This window comes from Orycteropus afer, unplaced genomic scaffold (genome assembly GCF_000298275.1).
Source record: "Orycteropus afer afer isolate SDZICR_OR568_19922 unplaced genomic scaffold, OryAfe1.0 scaffold00041, whole genome shotgun sequence".
Classification (NCBI taxonomy): Eukaryota; Metazoa; Chordata; class Mammalia; order Tubulidentata; family Orycteropodidae; genus Orycteropus; species Orycteropus afer.
In genome coordinates, this window is record NW_006921628.1 from 5,846,079 (window position 1) to 5,859,809 (window position 13,731).

The 13,731-nt window shown below is 36.8% G+C and overlaps 1 protein-coding gene across 1 annotated transcript in view; it reads left to right on the plus strand.

The window, feature by feature from the left end:
* CCDC66 (coiled-coil domain containing 66) overlaps nt 1-13,731 on the plus strand; it is a 102,701-nt gene that overhangs the window by 8,866 nt on the left and 80,104 nt on the right. The window contains exons 4-6 of the mRNA XM_042780464.1: nt 7,703-8,147; nt 11,278-11,443; nt 11,624-11,727. Coding sequence (XP_042636398.1) covers nt 7,703-8,147; nt 11,278-11,443; nt 11,624-11,727 — 715 coding nt within the window. The remainder of the gene's footprint in view (nt 1-7,702; nt 8,148-11,277; nt 11,444-11,623; nt 11,728-13,731) is intronic.

The following is a 13,731-nucleotide window of genomic DNA, read 5'->3' on the forward strand; positions in this document are numbered from 1 at the left end:
TTTTTTTTTTCTCCAAATGATTTTGAGTTTTGTTCCACATTGTTCTCCCCCTCTATCAAGGATCTCCTACATAGATCCCCTTTCAAGCAGCTGCACTTCTTCTAGGATAGATACGTTAGTTCTTCTGACAGTCCATGGTACTCTGAACATTCTTTGCCAGCACCACAACTCAAAAGCATCCACTCTTCTTCATTCTTCCTTGTTGATTGTCCAGCTTTCACATCCATATGAGGCGATTGAAAATACCATGGCTTGGGTTAGGTGCACTTAGTCTTCAAAGAGACATCTTTGCTCTTGAGCACTTTAAAGAGGTCTTTTGCAACAGATGTGCCCAGTGTAATATGTCTTTGATGTCTTGACTGTTGCTTCCACTGTGTTGATTGTGGACCCAAGCAATATGAAATCTCTGACATGACAACTTCAATCTTTGCTCCATTTATCATGATGCTGCTTATTGGCCCAGTTGTGAGGTTTTTTGTTTACATAGAGTTGAAGTATAATCCATACTTCAGACTGAAGTCTTTAATCTTCAGTAAGTGCTTCAAGTTATCCTCACTTTCAACAAGCAAAGTTTTGTCATCTGCCTATCGCAAGTTGTTAATGACTCTTCCTCCAATCCTGATGCCACATTCTTCTTCATATAGTCAGCCTCTCAGATTATTTGTTCAGCATAGTGATTGAATAAGTATGATGAAAGGATACAACCCTGACACTCCCTTTCTGATTTTAAACCATGTAGTATCCCCTTGTTCTCTTCAAACAACAGCCTCCTGGTCTGTGTATAGGTTCCTCATGAGGACGATTAAGTGTTCTGAAATACCCATTCTTAATGTTATCCATAATTTCTTTTGATGAACGCAATCAAATGCTTTTGCATAGCCAAGAAAACACAAGTAAACATCTTTCTGGTATTCTTTGCTTTCAGCCAACATCTCTCTGACATCAGCAATGATATTCCCCATTCCACATCCTCTTCTGAATCCAGCCTGCGTTTCTGGAAGTTCTCTGTCAATATACTGCTGCAACCATTTCTGAATTATCTTCAGCAAGATTTTAATTGCGTGTGATATTAATGATATTGTTTGATAATTTTTATATTCTGTGGAATCACCTTTCTTTGGAATGGGTACAAATACGGATCTTCTTCATTCAGTTGGCCAGGTAGTTGTCTTCCATATTTCTTGGTATAGACAAGTGAGTGCCTCCAACATGGCATCTGTTGAAACATTTCAATGGGTAGTCTGTCAATTCCTGAAGCCTTGTTCTCTGCCAGTTCCTTTAGTACAGCTTTGACTTCTTCCTTCAATACCATTGATTTTTGATCATATGTCACCTCCTAAAATGGATGAACATTGACCAATTCTTTTGGTACAGTGACTCTGTGTATTCCTTTCATCTTCTTTTGATGTTTCCTCCATCTTTCAATATTTTGCCCCTAGAATCTTTCAGTATTGGAACTCAAGGCTTGAATTTTTTCCTCTGTCCTTTCAGGTTGAGAAATGCCAAGCATATTCTTGCCTTTTGGTTTTCTAACTCCAGGTCTTTGCACATTTCATTGTGATAATTGACTTTGTCTTCTAGAACTGCTCTTTGAAATATTTTTTTCAGCTCTTTTGTCTTCTCATTTCTTCCATTTGCTTTAGCTACTCTCTGTTCAAGGGCAAGTTTCAGAGTCTCTTCTGATATCCATTTTGGTCTTTTCTTCCTTTCCTGTCTTTTTGATGACCTTTTGCTTTCTTCATGGATGATGTTCTTGGTGTCATCCTATAATTCTCTGGTTTTTTTTGGTCATTGGTGTTCACTGAATCAAATCTATTCTTTAGATGGTCTCTAAATTCAGGAATGAAATAATCAAGGTTAAATTTTGGCTCTCGTGGACTTGTTTTAATTGTCTTCCGCTTCAACTTGAACTTGGATATGAGTAGTTGATGGTGTGTCCTATAGTCAGCTCCTGGCCTTGTTTTGACTGAAGATATTGAGCTTCTCCATCACCTCTTTCCACAGATGTAGTCGATCTCATTCCTGTGTCTCACAGATTAGTTGACGTATAAAACACTAAAAAATTTTTTCACACATTTCTGCATATGAAATCAGAACAGTGACATGGTAAAGAATTTATGTAGTGTTAGTGCTAGGTGACATATTGTGTTTACATATATTTCTTTTATTTTCTCTTGAGATTTCCATGTAAGTTGTGGTCAGCCACTATTAAACAAATGCATTTAACACTAAGTTATACTATGCTGAGAAAATTAGGAATTTGTCCTGGAGTGAAAATGCATGCTCTGTAAAAGTAAAATCAAAGAGATTTATTGAATGTCCATGGAATAGTGCAGGCTGGGGGATGTGCAGAATCACAAAGTTTAAGTGACTTTTCCAAGGAGCAACCAAGAAACAGTCATTCTGTTTCAATTGATGAAGTTAATAGCAGGACACTCAAAGAGCAGCTTTTCATGTGATTGGTTGACAACATGTATGTGGGATCATGTGATTGGTTAAGGGTACATAATTGCAAGCATATGTGCTTTCTAGATGATTACAGGATGGTCACAAGATAATCGCAGGAGATGCTTTTCTGGAACATGTCATTAAAACTGCTTTCTCAAGCATGCCTTTTGTTCAGGGTCTTTTGTAAAGAAGATTTATCTACATGCGTCAAGACCATTCGGGCATAGGCTATCACATCCTTCATCTATTCACCACAGAGGAAAGACCCTCCTAGAAAATCTGACATTAGACTGATGTCAAGGTTTAGATAGAGTTAAGGCTGCTCTTTATCACACACACCATGTGCTTCAGAGTTTAGATTCTCACACAAATGAATTGAGTCAATTCCAACTCATAGCGACCCCTCCTTGGGTTTCTGAGGTGGTATCACTATGGAAGTAGATTGCCCATATCTTCCTTCTGAGGAGTGGCTGATGTGTTTGAACCCGTCAGCCTTCTGGTTAGCAGTCAGATGCCTTAGGCACTATGCCACCAGAACTCGCAAAAGCAACATAGTGCATAAAAATGTTTATAACTTTCAGACCCTGTTCCCTCTGTTGAAATTAATCTAATCCAGTAAACACTCGGGAAATAATTTGGGCTAGGTCACTTTTTTTAAATTATTATCAGGTAGCGTGAACATAACTGAGTCTTTATTTGGTAGCTCACAATTTTCTATTGCTTCTGTTCATTGTTCCTCTGGTATTAAGCTACAAAAGTCATTCAGAATTGAGCTGAGTGTATCATGATCTCATGCCAGGTAAATAAATGTTTTAGAAGATGTCTGTATATTATTTCTTTCTGATATAAACGAAATGGGACAAAATATTCTAGTTAAATTAGAGCTCCATTTAGTAGAGTTCTGAGTATCAACATTGTGAAGCAGCTGTAAAACTCCATTATGGGTTTAGTGCTCATGCCATTCTAGGCTTTGTTCAGAGACTGTGAAAGGGGGTGGAAAAAGGTGTAAAGCCCAATCTGTTTTAAAAATGGAGATATCAGATAAATACTTTGCAATAAAGTAGAATTGAATGAGTGCTATAGTAGGATTTTAAAAAGAAGAAAACATTGGAAAGAGCAGCTTGTTGTGATTCGGAGAGACCAAGGAATGCTTCATAAATGAGGTGATGTCTTACAAAAATAATTAAAAGATGAGGGAGATATTCATAGTCAAACAAGTAGGGAAGAAGATTCCAACCTCAATGAAAAGAGTGGGTAAGATACTGAGATACAGTGTTGGTATTGGTTGAAGTTAGGGGAAGGAGCCCTAGTGGCAGAGTAGTTAAAACTCTCAGCTTTGAACCAGATGGTCAGCAATTTGAACCCACCAGTGCTCTGAGGGAGAAAGGGGTGGCTGTCTTCTATAAAGATTTATGGTCCTGTGGAACCCTCTAGGGCAGTTCTGCTCTGTCTTAAGAGAGTTGGAATCAAATTGACAGCAATGAGTTTTTTTTTTTAAATCCATTTTTTTGAAATATAATCTATGTATAGTGAAATACACAAAACTAAAGTGACATGGGTCAATGCATTTTTTTTTGCACTGTTCCCTCTCCTCCCCTTCCACCCCTGGCAAACAACAAAGAAAGTTCCCCTCCATATATGAACCTTTCCTTGACCTTCCACAACAACAAACTAATACTGTATTCTTCCGTGATTGACTTACTTCACTCAGCATAATGTTCTCCAAGTTCATCCATCTTATACAGTGTTTTGCAGACTCTACGTTATTCTTTAGTGCTGCATAGCATTCCATTGTGTGTATGTACCAGTTTGGTCAACCACTCTTCTGATGATGGGCACATAGGTTGTTTCATCTTTTTGCTATTGTAAATAGTGCTGCAATGAACATGGGTGTGCATATATCTGTTCCTGTCCTGGTTCTCACCTCTCTAGGATATATACCTAGTAATGGGATTACTGGGTCAAACGGTATCTCCAATTCCAGCTTTCTAAGGAATTGCCATATTGCTTTCCACAATGGTTATATCCCTTTACAGTCCCACCACTAGTGTATGAGAGTCACAATCTCTCCACATCCCTGCCAGCATTTGTTATTTTCTGTCTTGTTGAACCTTGCCATCAGTGCTGGGGTGTGACAGTATCTCGTTGTTTTGATATGCATCTCTCTGATGGCCAATGATTGTGAGCATCTCTTCATGTATTAGTTGGTCACCTGAATATCCTCCTTGGTGAAGTGTGTATTCATGTCTTCTGACCATTTTTCCATTGGATTGTTAATTCCTTTGGTGTTGAGGCGTTGGAGTTTTCTGTAAATCTTAGAGGTAAGTCCCTTGCCAGATAAGTAATTATTGGCAGATATGAATTTGTTGCTGTCATTTTTGTTATGTACTTTTTCATGGTGTTGATTTCTTTGTTCCATATAATTTTTTATGCTGAGTTCATTTTGTTTATGAATCGTATTGTCATTTCCTTCATTGCTGTTGTTTTAGTATTTGCTAAATATTTGAGCTGGTCCTCTTTTCTATTTTGATGTGAAAGTTTATCATTTTTCTTTGAGGTTATCCTGTGATTTATAGTTTTCTTCTCAAGTTTAGAATAGTCTTGTAGTTGTCTAGGAATTCTGTAATGACACAATTTTTTCTCTGTTTTTGGTTTGTAGTTGTCCTCATTTGTCAATTGCTGTCTCTGGTTTACAATCTTGTAGGCTTATTTACTTTGGATACTTCCATAGCTGGGTTGATTGGCTGTTGTTGCTTCTCTGTTCAAAGGGCTCCCTTTAGCATCTCTTGTAAGGTTGATCTGGTTTTAACAAATTCCCTTAATTTCTTCTTATGGGAATGTCCCAAATTCACCATCATATTTGAGGGACAATTTTGCTGGGTACATAATTCTTGATTGGAAATGTTTCTCTTTCAGGGTTTTATATATACAATCCCATTGTCTTGCCTGCTTGGTTTCTGTCAAGAAATCTGAGCTTAGTCTTATTGGTTACCCCTTGTAGGTAACTTTTCGTTTTTTCCCATGCTGCTCTCATGATTCTTTCTTTGTCTTTGGTTTTGGTGAGTTTGATGATGATACGTCTTGGTGATTTTCTTTTGGGGTCTCTCCTCTTTGGGGCTTGTCAGACTTCCTGAATGGATATAGTCTCATCTTTCATTATATCAGGGAAGTTCTCTTCCAACAAATTTTTGACAGTTTTCTCAGTGGTTTTATTTTTCTCTTCCTGTCTGGAATTCCAGTGACATGTACGTTATTCCTTTTGATGGTATCCCACATGAACCTTAGGCTTTCTTCATGTTGTTTTGATCTTTTTCTGATTGATCCCTTTCCAAAGAACTATTCAAGTATTTGTCTTCAGTGTCATTAATTCTGTCTTCCATTGCATCAGTTTTACTCCTTTGCCCTTTCAATGTCTTATCTTTTTCTGACAGTTTAGTATTAATCTTCTGGATTTCTATCTGTAGATTTTGAATCATTTCTAATTTTTCATTTATTTTGTCATTTTGTTCTTGCGTTTTCTTCCAGAATTCTTCTAGGGGTTTTTCTGTGTTTTCCTTGGTCTGTCTCTCAATCCTTTGAAGAATACCTAAATATAATTCTTTAGAATTTCTTTATCAGGGAGTTCCAATACTGCTTCTTCAGAACTCAGGGATGTGTTTTGGGTCTATATCCTGGTCCCTTGTTTCTCCTGCTTTATCTTGCTTCTTTTTGTAGACTGTGATGCTCTGTTATATCTGAGGCATTGTGACATTTTTGTTTTTATATTTAATTCATGATTGTATGTTGGAGTGACTTGCCCATGCTATTAGTTTTCTTTGTATATTATCTACACAAGCAGGATATTGTGCTGTGCTCCTCTGTTCACTAGTTGACAGCACTTATATACTCACCACCTGTCTCCTTTTCTCTTGTCAGCCTCTTGTATGTCCCTGCTGACCTTGGCAAACAGAGCCTATTCTTAGGTCCTTGGAATCCAAATGAGAAATGCTATCACTTTAAAATCCAAAATGGTTGCCACTTGTAAAGATTCAAAATGGCTGCATCCTTGGTCACTTTAAATATCAAAAATGGCTGCTGCATGTAAACAATCAAAATGGTTGCACCCTCTGGACAGCGGAAAGTCAACAGCTGTCTCCCTCCTTGCTGTTTCCCTTCCTAGTCATAGGCCACCAGCACAGTTGTCCCTGCAGCCCTTGGTGACCAAGGCTGATCTTTAGGTCAGTTCTCAGGCCCCAACACCACTTGGAAATATTCATGCTGTTGGTCCCATCACAGTAGCTGACAGTCTGCAGCTCTGACCATCTCTGTACTTAACTGTTTTTGTTGAGGTTTTTCCTCTAGTTGGTGCCTAATCCACTTCTGTATAGTTCCTTTCAAAACTGAGGGCTCCAGGATTATCTTCTGTATCTCTGTCAATTGATTTTTCTTTCCTTTATTGAAGAGAGTCTGTCACTTGTCTGCCTATTCCTCCATCTTGCTGGAAGTCCTCATTTTGGTTTTTTTTTGTGATTTTGCCAAGCATGCGGGACACAGAGTAGACCAAAGGAAAATGGAAGAGAGTGATTATTTTGGTTGATAATGGAATTGGAGGTGGTTAAAGATGGAAGTGGGACAAGAGAAAAGTGATTGGAGCAACAGATTATACATTCCAGCAGAGTTAAAGAACTATTGAAATTGAGATGAGAGCAAGTAATCTGGAAAAATAAATGGTGTTGTTCATTGTGGAGTGCTTGAAATTATGAGTAGTTACAAGGTTAAGTAGAAGGTGGCACCATGACAATGAGTAACTGAGGTACAAGACTATAGGAGCAGAGTTCAAAGAAGTGAGGTGTCAGTGTATCAGAGTAATCTGTATGGATATGAAAGCACTGATAATTAAGACAGGAGTTATATATGAGAGAAAGATGGTGACTCAGTAAGATATTCAAGGAGTTAAGGGTTAGTAATCTGGAATCTATAGATGCCTATAACAAAAGAGATAGCATAATACAGTGACAGGGATTTAAAACTGATGTGGAATGGAGATGTCCAGTAGCAATTAGAATAAAGTTCTGTGTTCTTTATTACCCTTGAGTTAAATAACTTCCCAATTGTTGTTGAATCTTTTGAGTGATTTGCAGAGGTTAAACTTGAGCTTTTATGGGTATATCATCTAACCAACAAAAAGGAAAAAAGTTTATCAGAAATTATGTAATTAAAGATAATTATTGATTTTTCATGGGCTGTTATAAAGAATAAGCTTCTGTTTTAACAGATGGGAAATAAGACCAAGATTGTAAAATGCCCTCTGCGAACAAAACAAACTGGACACATTCTAAAATCAACACAAAATACTTGTGTCAGGAGTGAAAAACTTTGGCAAAAGAAGAGACTGGGTACAGAAACCTCACTGGGAAAAAGTGAAAAAAATAAAATGACTTTTTCACCCACAAAGGATTTATGTAAGCAGTATGTAGATAATGACTGTCTTCAGATCCAAAAAGGGATTTCATCTGCAAATCCTAATATGCAGAAGACTAGAAATACCATGAATGCATCTGTGGTAGCTGAACAGAAGTCTTGCAAAAACCATATCACAGCCGAAAATATGGAGAGCAGTTTGGTGTGTCTAACACAAGACCAGCTACATAAGATTTTAATGACTGTAAACCAAGGGAGTAGATCCATTTCTCTATCTGAAAATGGAAAGGAGGAAACAAGTAAGTTTTAATGAATATTAATTTTATCAATATGCAAATGTTTTACAATTTCAAATTTGTGGGATTTTTCGTAACTATGCCTCTTAAATTCTAATTTAATAATCTTTTAAAATCATTCTTTCAGAGGATATTCTCTAATATACAGCATTACTTTTATAATCTGCCACATTGTAAGGGTAATGCTTAGCATAGTTTTCTCATGTACTATGATGCTCAGTTTCTGTGGACTGTACAAAAGATGTTACTACAAAAAGTTGTACTTCTTTTAGATTACTTTTAGAATAATTATGAAAAATTAAATGTTTTAAAAAAAGAAAGCAGTGATAGTAATAAAAATTAAGGAAACCATAATGTGAAGATTTTACTTCAGTTGCTAAAATTATTGAAATCTAACCCCTGCATTTTGCTTTTCCTGACCCTCAAGCTATGCTAAAGATTGGCAGTACTAACTTTTTAACCAATGTAAAGCACAGAGTTAGAAATAGAGTTTTACATGCTTTCTGTATTATAAATTAATGCATTATATTATGTTTTCAAAAGCCTTCTAGTTTCAGCTTTGTGCTAAGGAATTATGAATATGACAATAATAGAAATATCAAAATTTTATTAGGCAGTAATGAAGTAATAAATTAACAGTCCCCATGGAGAGGCCTAACAACTATTTTTGGGGCCAAGAAGCTTCTATACACTTCCACAGTGCTTGAGATGGAATCATTTACCCTCTTTTGGTCTAGATTTTGCTTTGTAAAAGGAGGGAGCCTAATTTCCTTTTTGAGGCTAGAATTTTAGCTTACTTACTGCCAACAAGTCAGTTTAGACATAAAGTAATTGTATAGGACAAAGTAGAACTGCCCCATGTGGTTCCCAAGGCCATAATCTCCCAGGGAGAAACTGGTGGGTTCAAATCACTGACCTTTTGGTTAGCAGCCAAATACTGTGTTTATATTTAATTCATGATTGTATGTTGGAATGACTTGCCCATGATTTTAGTTTTCTTTGTATATTATCTACACAAGCAGGGTACTGTGCTGTGCTCCTCTGTTCACTAGTTGACAGCACTTACACACTCACCACCTGTCTCCTTTTCTCCACTGTGCCACCAGAGCTCTGAATTTTAGGTTAGGGGGAAAAAAACTAAAAACTTACTTGGCATAGTAAAAGATAATATCCATAAACTTAAAAGTAAAATTTGCCTAAACATGTAATAAGCATGCATATTAGATTTATTTTCTGCTCATTAGGAGAACTTACTCTTAAAGGAGGTATTAGAATAATTTTTGAGCTAAGCATGTGAGTTCTCTATAACACATTCAGTATAGATACTATGGCTGGGTATAGAGACACAGCTCCATGATAAAGTTTTCCATGATTTCACTCCTAAATGGGAAAAAGTAAGGACAAGGTAATGAATTATTCATGAAGCTATTTGCATTTATTTCCTTTTTATAACTTTCTTTCATTATTGTTGTAAAAAATGCGTAACACAACACTGGCCAATTGAACATTTTTTACGTATGAATAACACCAGTTACATTAATCATGCTGTACAACCATCACCGATATCCATTGCTAACTTCTCCATCACTATAAACAGATATTTATTGGTTCATAAACACTGACTTACCTTTTTCTCCTCCTCACTTTGCCACTGGTAATCACCAATAAATTGTGGTCTCTGTGCATTTACCTATTGTATATATTTCATATAAATAAGATATATAATGTTTGTCCTCTTGGGATTGACTGACTTCACTCAGCATGTTTTCAAGTTTCATCCATGTTGTAGCATGTATCAAGACTTCATTTCTCTTTATGGCTAAGTGATATTCTTTTGTATTTATATACAAAACATTATAAACATTTTGTTTATTCATCTTTTGATGGACATTTCATTTTCCACCTTTTGGCAATTGTGAGTAGTGCTGCAGCGAGTATTGGTGTACATGTGTCTGTGTTACTGTCTTCAAATCTCTGGGGTATCAATATACATAGTAATAGAATTGCTAGATTGTATGGTAGTTCTGTGTTTAACTTTTTGAGAAACTACCAAAATATTTTCCACAACTGCTACACCATTTTACTTTCTTACCAGCAATGGAATAGGGTTCTAGTTTGTCTGCATCATTGCTAACATTTATTGTTTTCTTCTTTTTTTTCCTTAGTCATCTTAATGCAGGAGAATTGGTATTTCACTGCACTTTTGATTTGTGTCTCCCTATAATGGCTAAGGGAGCTCTGGTGGCATAGTGCCTGAGGCATTTGACTGCTAATAAGAAGGCTGATGGTTCAAATACCACCTCAGAAACCTAAGGCGGGGTTGCTGTGAGTTGGATCTGACTCAACGGCAGTGAGTTTGTTTTTTGGTATAATGACTAATGTTTTTAATTGTCCTTTCATGTGCTTGTTGGCTATTTGTGGATGATCTTTAGTGGCACATCCTTTGCCATTTTTTTGATTGGATTGTTTGTCCTTTTGTTATTAAGCTATAGAAATCTTTTTTATATTTTGTATATTAAATGCTTGTTTGATACATGATTCACTAAAATTTTCTTAGTCTATGGGTTGTCTCAGTTCCTTTTTTTGATGAAAGAGAATCATAATGCTCACATTAAGGATTGTTGTGAGAGTTAAATTAGATGATGTAGAAGACATTGTTTTTTAAACTATATAGCAGTAGCGTAGTGCCTAAGGCATTTGACTGCTAACCAGAAGGCTGGCAGTTCAAACCCACCAGCCACTCCTTGGAAGGAAGGTTGGGCAATCTACTTCCATATTGATACCACCTTGGAAACCCAAGGAGGGGTCATTGTGAGTTGGATCTGACTCGATGTCTTGAAAAAACAGCAGTATGCCAAGATAAGGTATTGTAACTGATCTAATTTATTATAAATTTTTAGGAGCCCTGGTGGCACAATGGTTAAGTATCCACCTACTAACCAAAAGGTTGTTTGAACCTACCAGCAGCTCCGCTGGAGAAAATGACTTGGTGATTTGTTCTCATACAGATTACAGGCTGTGGGAAATTCCACTCTGCTTTTAGGGCTACCATGAGTTGGAATCAAGTCAATGGCATATGACAACCACCACCACCACAGTATGAATTTTAAGACATACATTTCCCACCTCCTAGGTCAGTACAATCTACATATCGACAATATTCCTGATCAGCCAAAAGACAAGAACATTATGGGACTACTCCAAAAAACTGAGGTTGTTTCATCTGTCCTGGATGAAAATAAATCTGTTTTAAATATAAAGCAGGAGACTTCTAAGGAGCTTGAGCAGAAAATTGCCATGTATGTAACTTATGTCTGTTATTGTTATCTTGGGAATATGGCTTTACTTTTTCTTTACTTGCATGTGAAGTATGTACTCTGAAGACATAGAGCCATTTTTAAAGTTTATTAACTTTTATGGAATAAGTTGTGTAGAAATATATAATGATAAGCTTTCTCATTTTTTTATTATTGCCTTAGAGAGAATGTATGGAAACCAGCTGACATATTCAGTACTCTGGGGGAAAGAGAACGTGATAAAAGTTTGTTGGAAGCAAAAAAAGCCCAGTGGAGGAAAGAGCTAGGTAAGTAATTTTTATAGCTTGCAGTAAGTATAGTTTTGTTGGCTTTAGGAGTATACATTGAGGATGAAGTCTTTCTTTCAGTATGATATCAAAAATCTTAACATCTGAAATCTTAGAATAGTCCTCTACAAATGGATGAGAAACTTGTGACTTCACATCTTTTGTTGTGTCTTTTTGTTTGGTACTCTGCAGTGTGCACCAAAAGCCAGGGGTGAGCATTAATGCTCCCAGTATCATTTTAGAACTCCCATAGCTCAAACAAACTAATCTTTCTCATTTCCTGAGAATCCTTTCTTGTATTTTTCTATTGCATAAATTCTATGGGTTTAAATATGGTTTTAACAAATAATTGATATCATTTAAAGAAATTAAAGTTTTAGTCAAGAATATCTAACTAATATATCAATCAAAGTATATTCTAGACAAAACAAACTTACTGCTTTTTGTTAGCTTGTGGACCATATAACAGAAGAATTTCATTTCCGTAAGGTCTTGAATATTGATAATAAATAAGAAACTCTCTGTTCTGGTTATCTAGTGCCACTCTTGCAGGAATATACCACAAATGGGATGGCTTGAACAAACAGGAGTTTATTCTCTTACAGTTCGGGAGGCTAAAAGTCTGAGTTCAAAGTGCCAGGCTCTAGGGGCTGTGTGAAAGCCCCTTGACCTTAGGCTTCAGCTCTGCCTCTTCCTTCCGGCCTACTGAAGCTAGAGGCGTCTCTTCACTCAGGCAGCTACTGGCTGCTGCGGCTAACAAGCCCAAGAGTGACAAATAAAATAGCACAGTCTCAGTGACCAAACCACACAGCAGGCCATAAATTCCAGTCCATTGAAAGTCCCAAAGTTGGCAGAGCATGGCAGGCTATTGAACAAGGACGCAGCTACATGCAGGATTCAAGTGTTCCATAAACTAGAGACCATTCCCAAAGCTGTTTCTTATAAATGGGAAGCAGACCACATCCCTAAAGCAGCTACTCAGCTGCTTGTGGTAGGTCCCACCATGGAGCTGATTGCCAGTCTCATCATGGGGAATAACTATTACCAGCTGCCCAGCCACTCAAACAGGCCCAGCCAAGTTGACACACAAAGTTAATCACTACACTCTGATTACTTCTTGGACTAGACATGGGGTGAGGCCTGTAATCAGTTTGGAAAATGCAAGAATTAACTGCTATACTTTTTGGAAGTAGTTATACTAAAAGCATGGATATGGGCTTCGCTCAATCCTATGAGGTATCCAGTAAGCCTTTCTAGGATAGGTAATTTAGAAAAAGAAATAAGCAGCAGAAATAGGGAATACATTGATGTTAGAAGTGAAGGCACCAGAAGAAGAATAAGGAATTTAAATGTACAGCATCATTATTAGAAGATTTGGGGAGAGGGGCTCTGATGTGTACTTACATCACAGTTTCAGCTGTAAATATTCTGGACTAAATATTTTCTTTCACACAAATACGGCTTATCAAAACAGTTCCAAACTTCTTACTTGAAATATTTTATGCTTTAGTTATTATTTTAAAAAGCAGTTTATTTAATTTTTTTAAAACTTAATCCTGTTAGAAAAACACATCTCTCTTTGTCTAAGTTATGTTTTCATTAAATTTCTTGGAATTAAATTTACACATCTCTGAGTTACATATTTCCTTTGAAGAACTATTGAGAATATTTTTGACTTGTTACTGTATCTATTAGACACAGGATTTTATTTTTTAGCAGTTATGAAAATAAATGGTTAAAAAAACAAACAAACACACTGCCATTGAGTTGATTCCAACTCATACCGAACCCCCCTTAGGTTTCTGAAGTGGTAAATCTTTACAGAAGTAGATTGCCCCGTTTTCCTTCCACAGAGTGGTTGGTGGGTTTGAACCACCAACCTTCTGGTTAGCAGTCAAATGCCTTAGGCACTACGCCCCCAGAGCTCCAAATAAATGGTTAAACATTTTTTAAATATTTACTTTATGCTAGGCCCTACTGAGCTCTGGTAGCATAGTGGCTAAG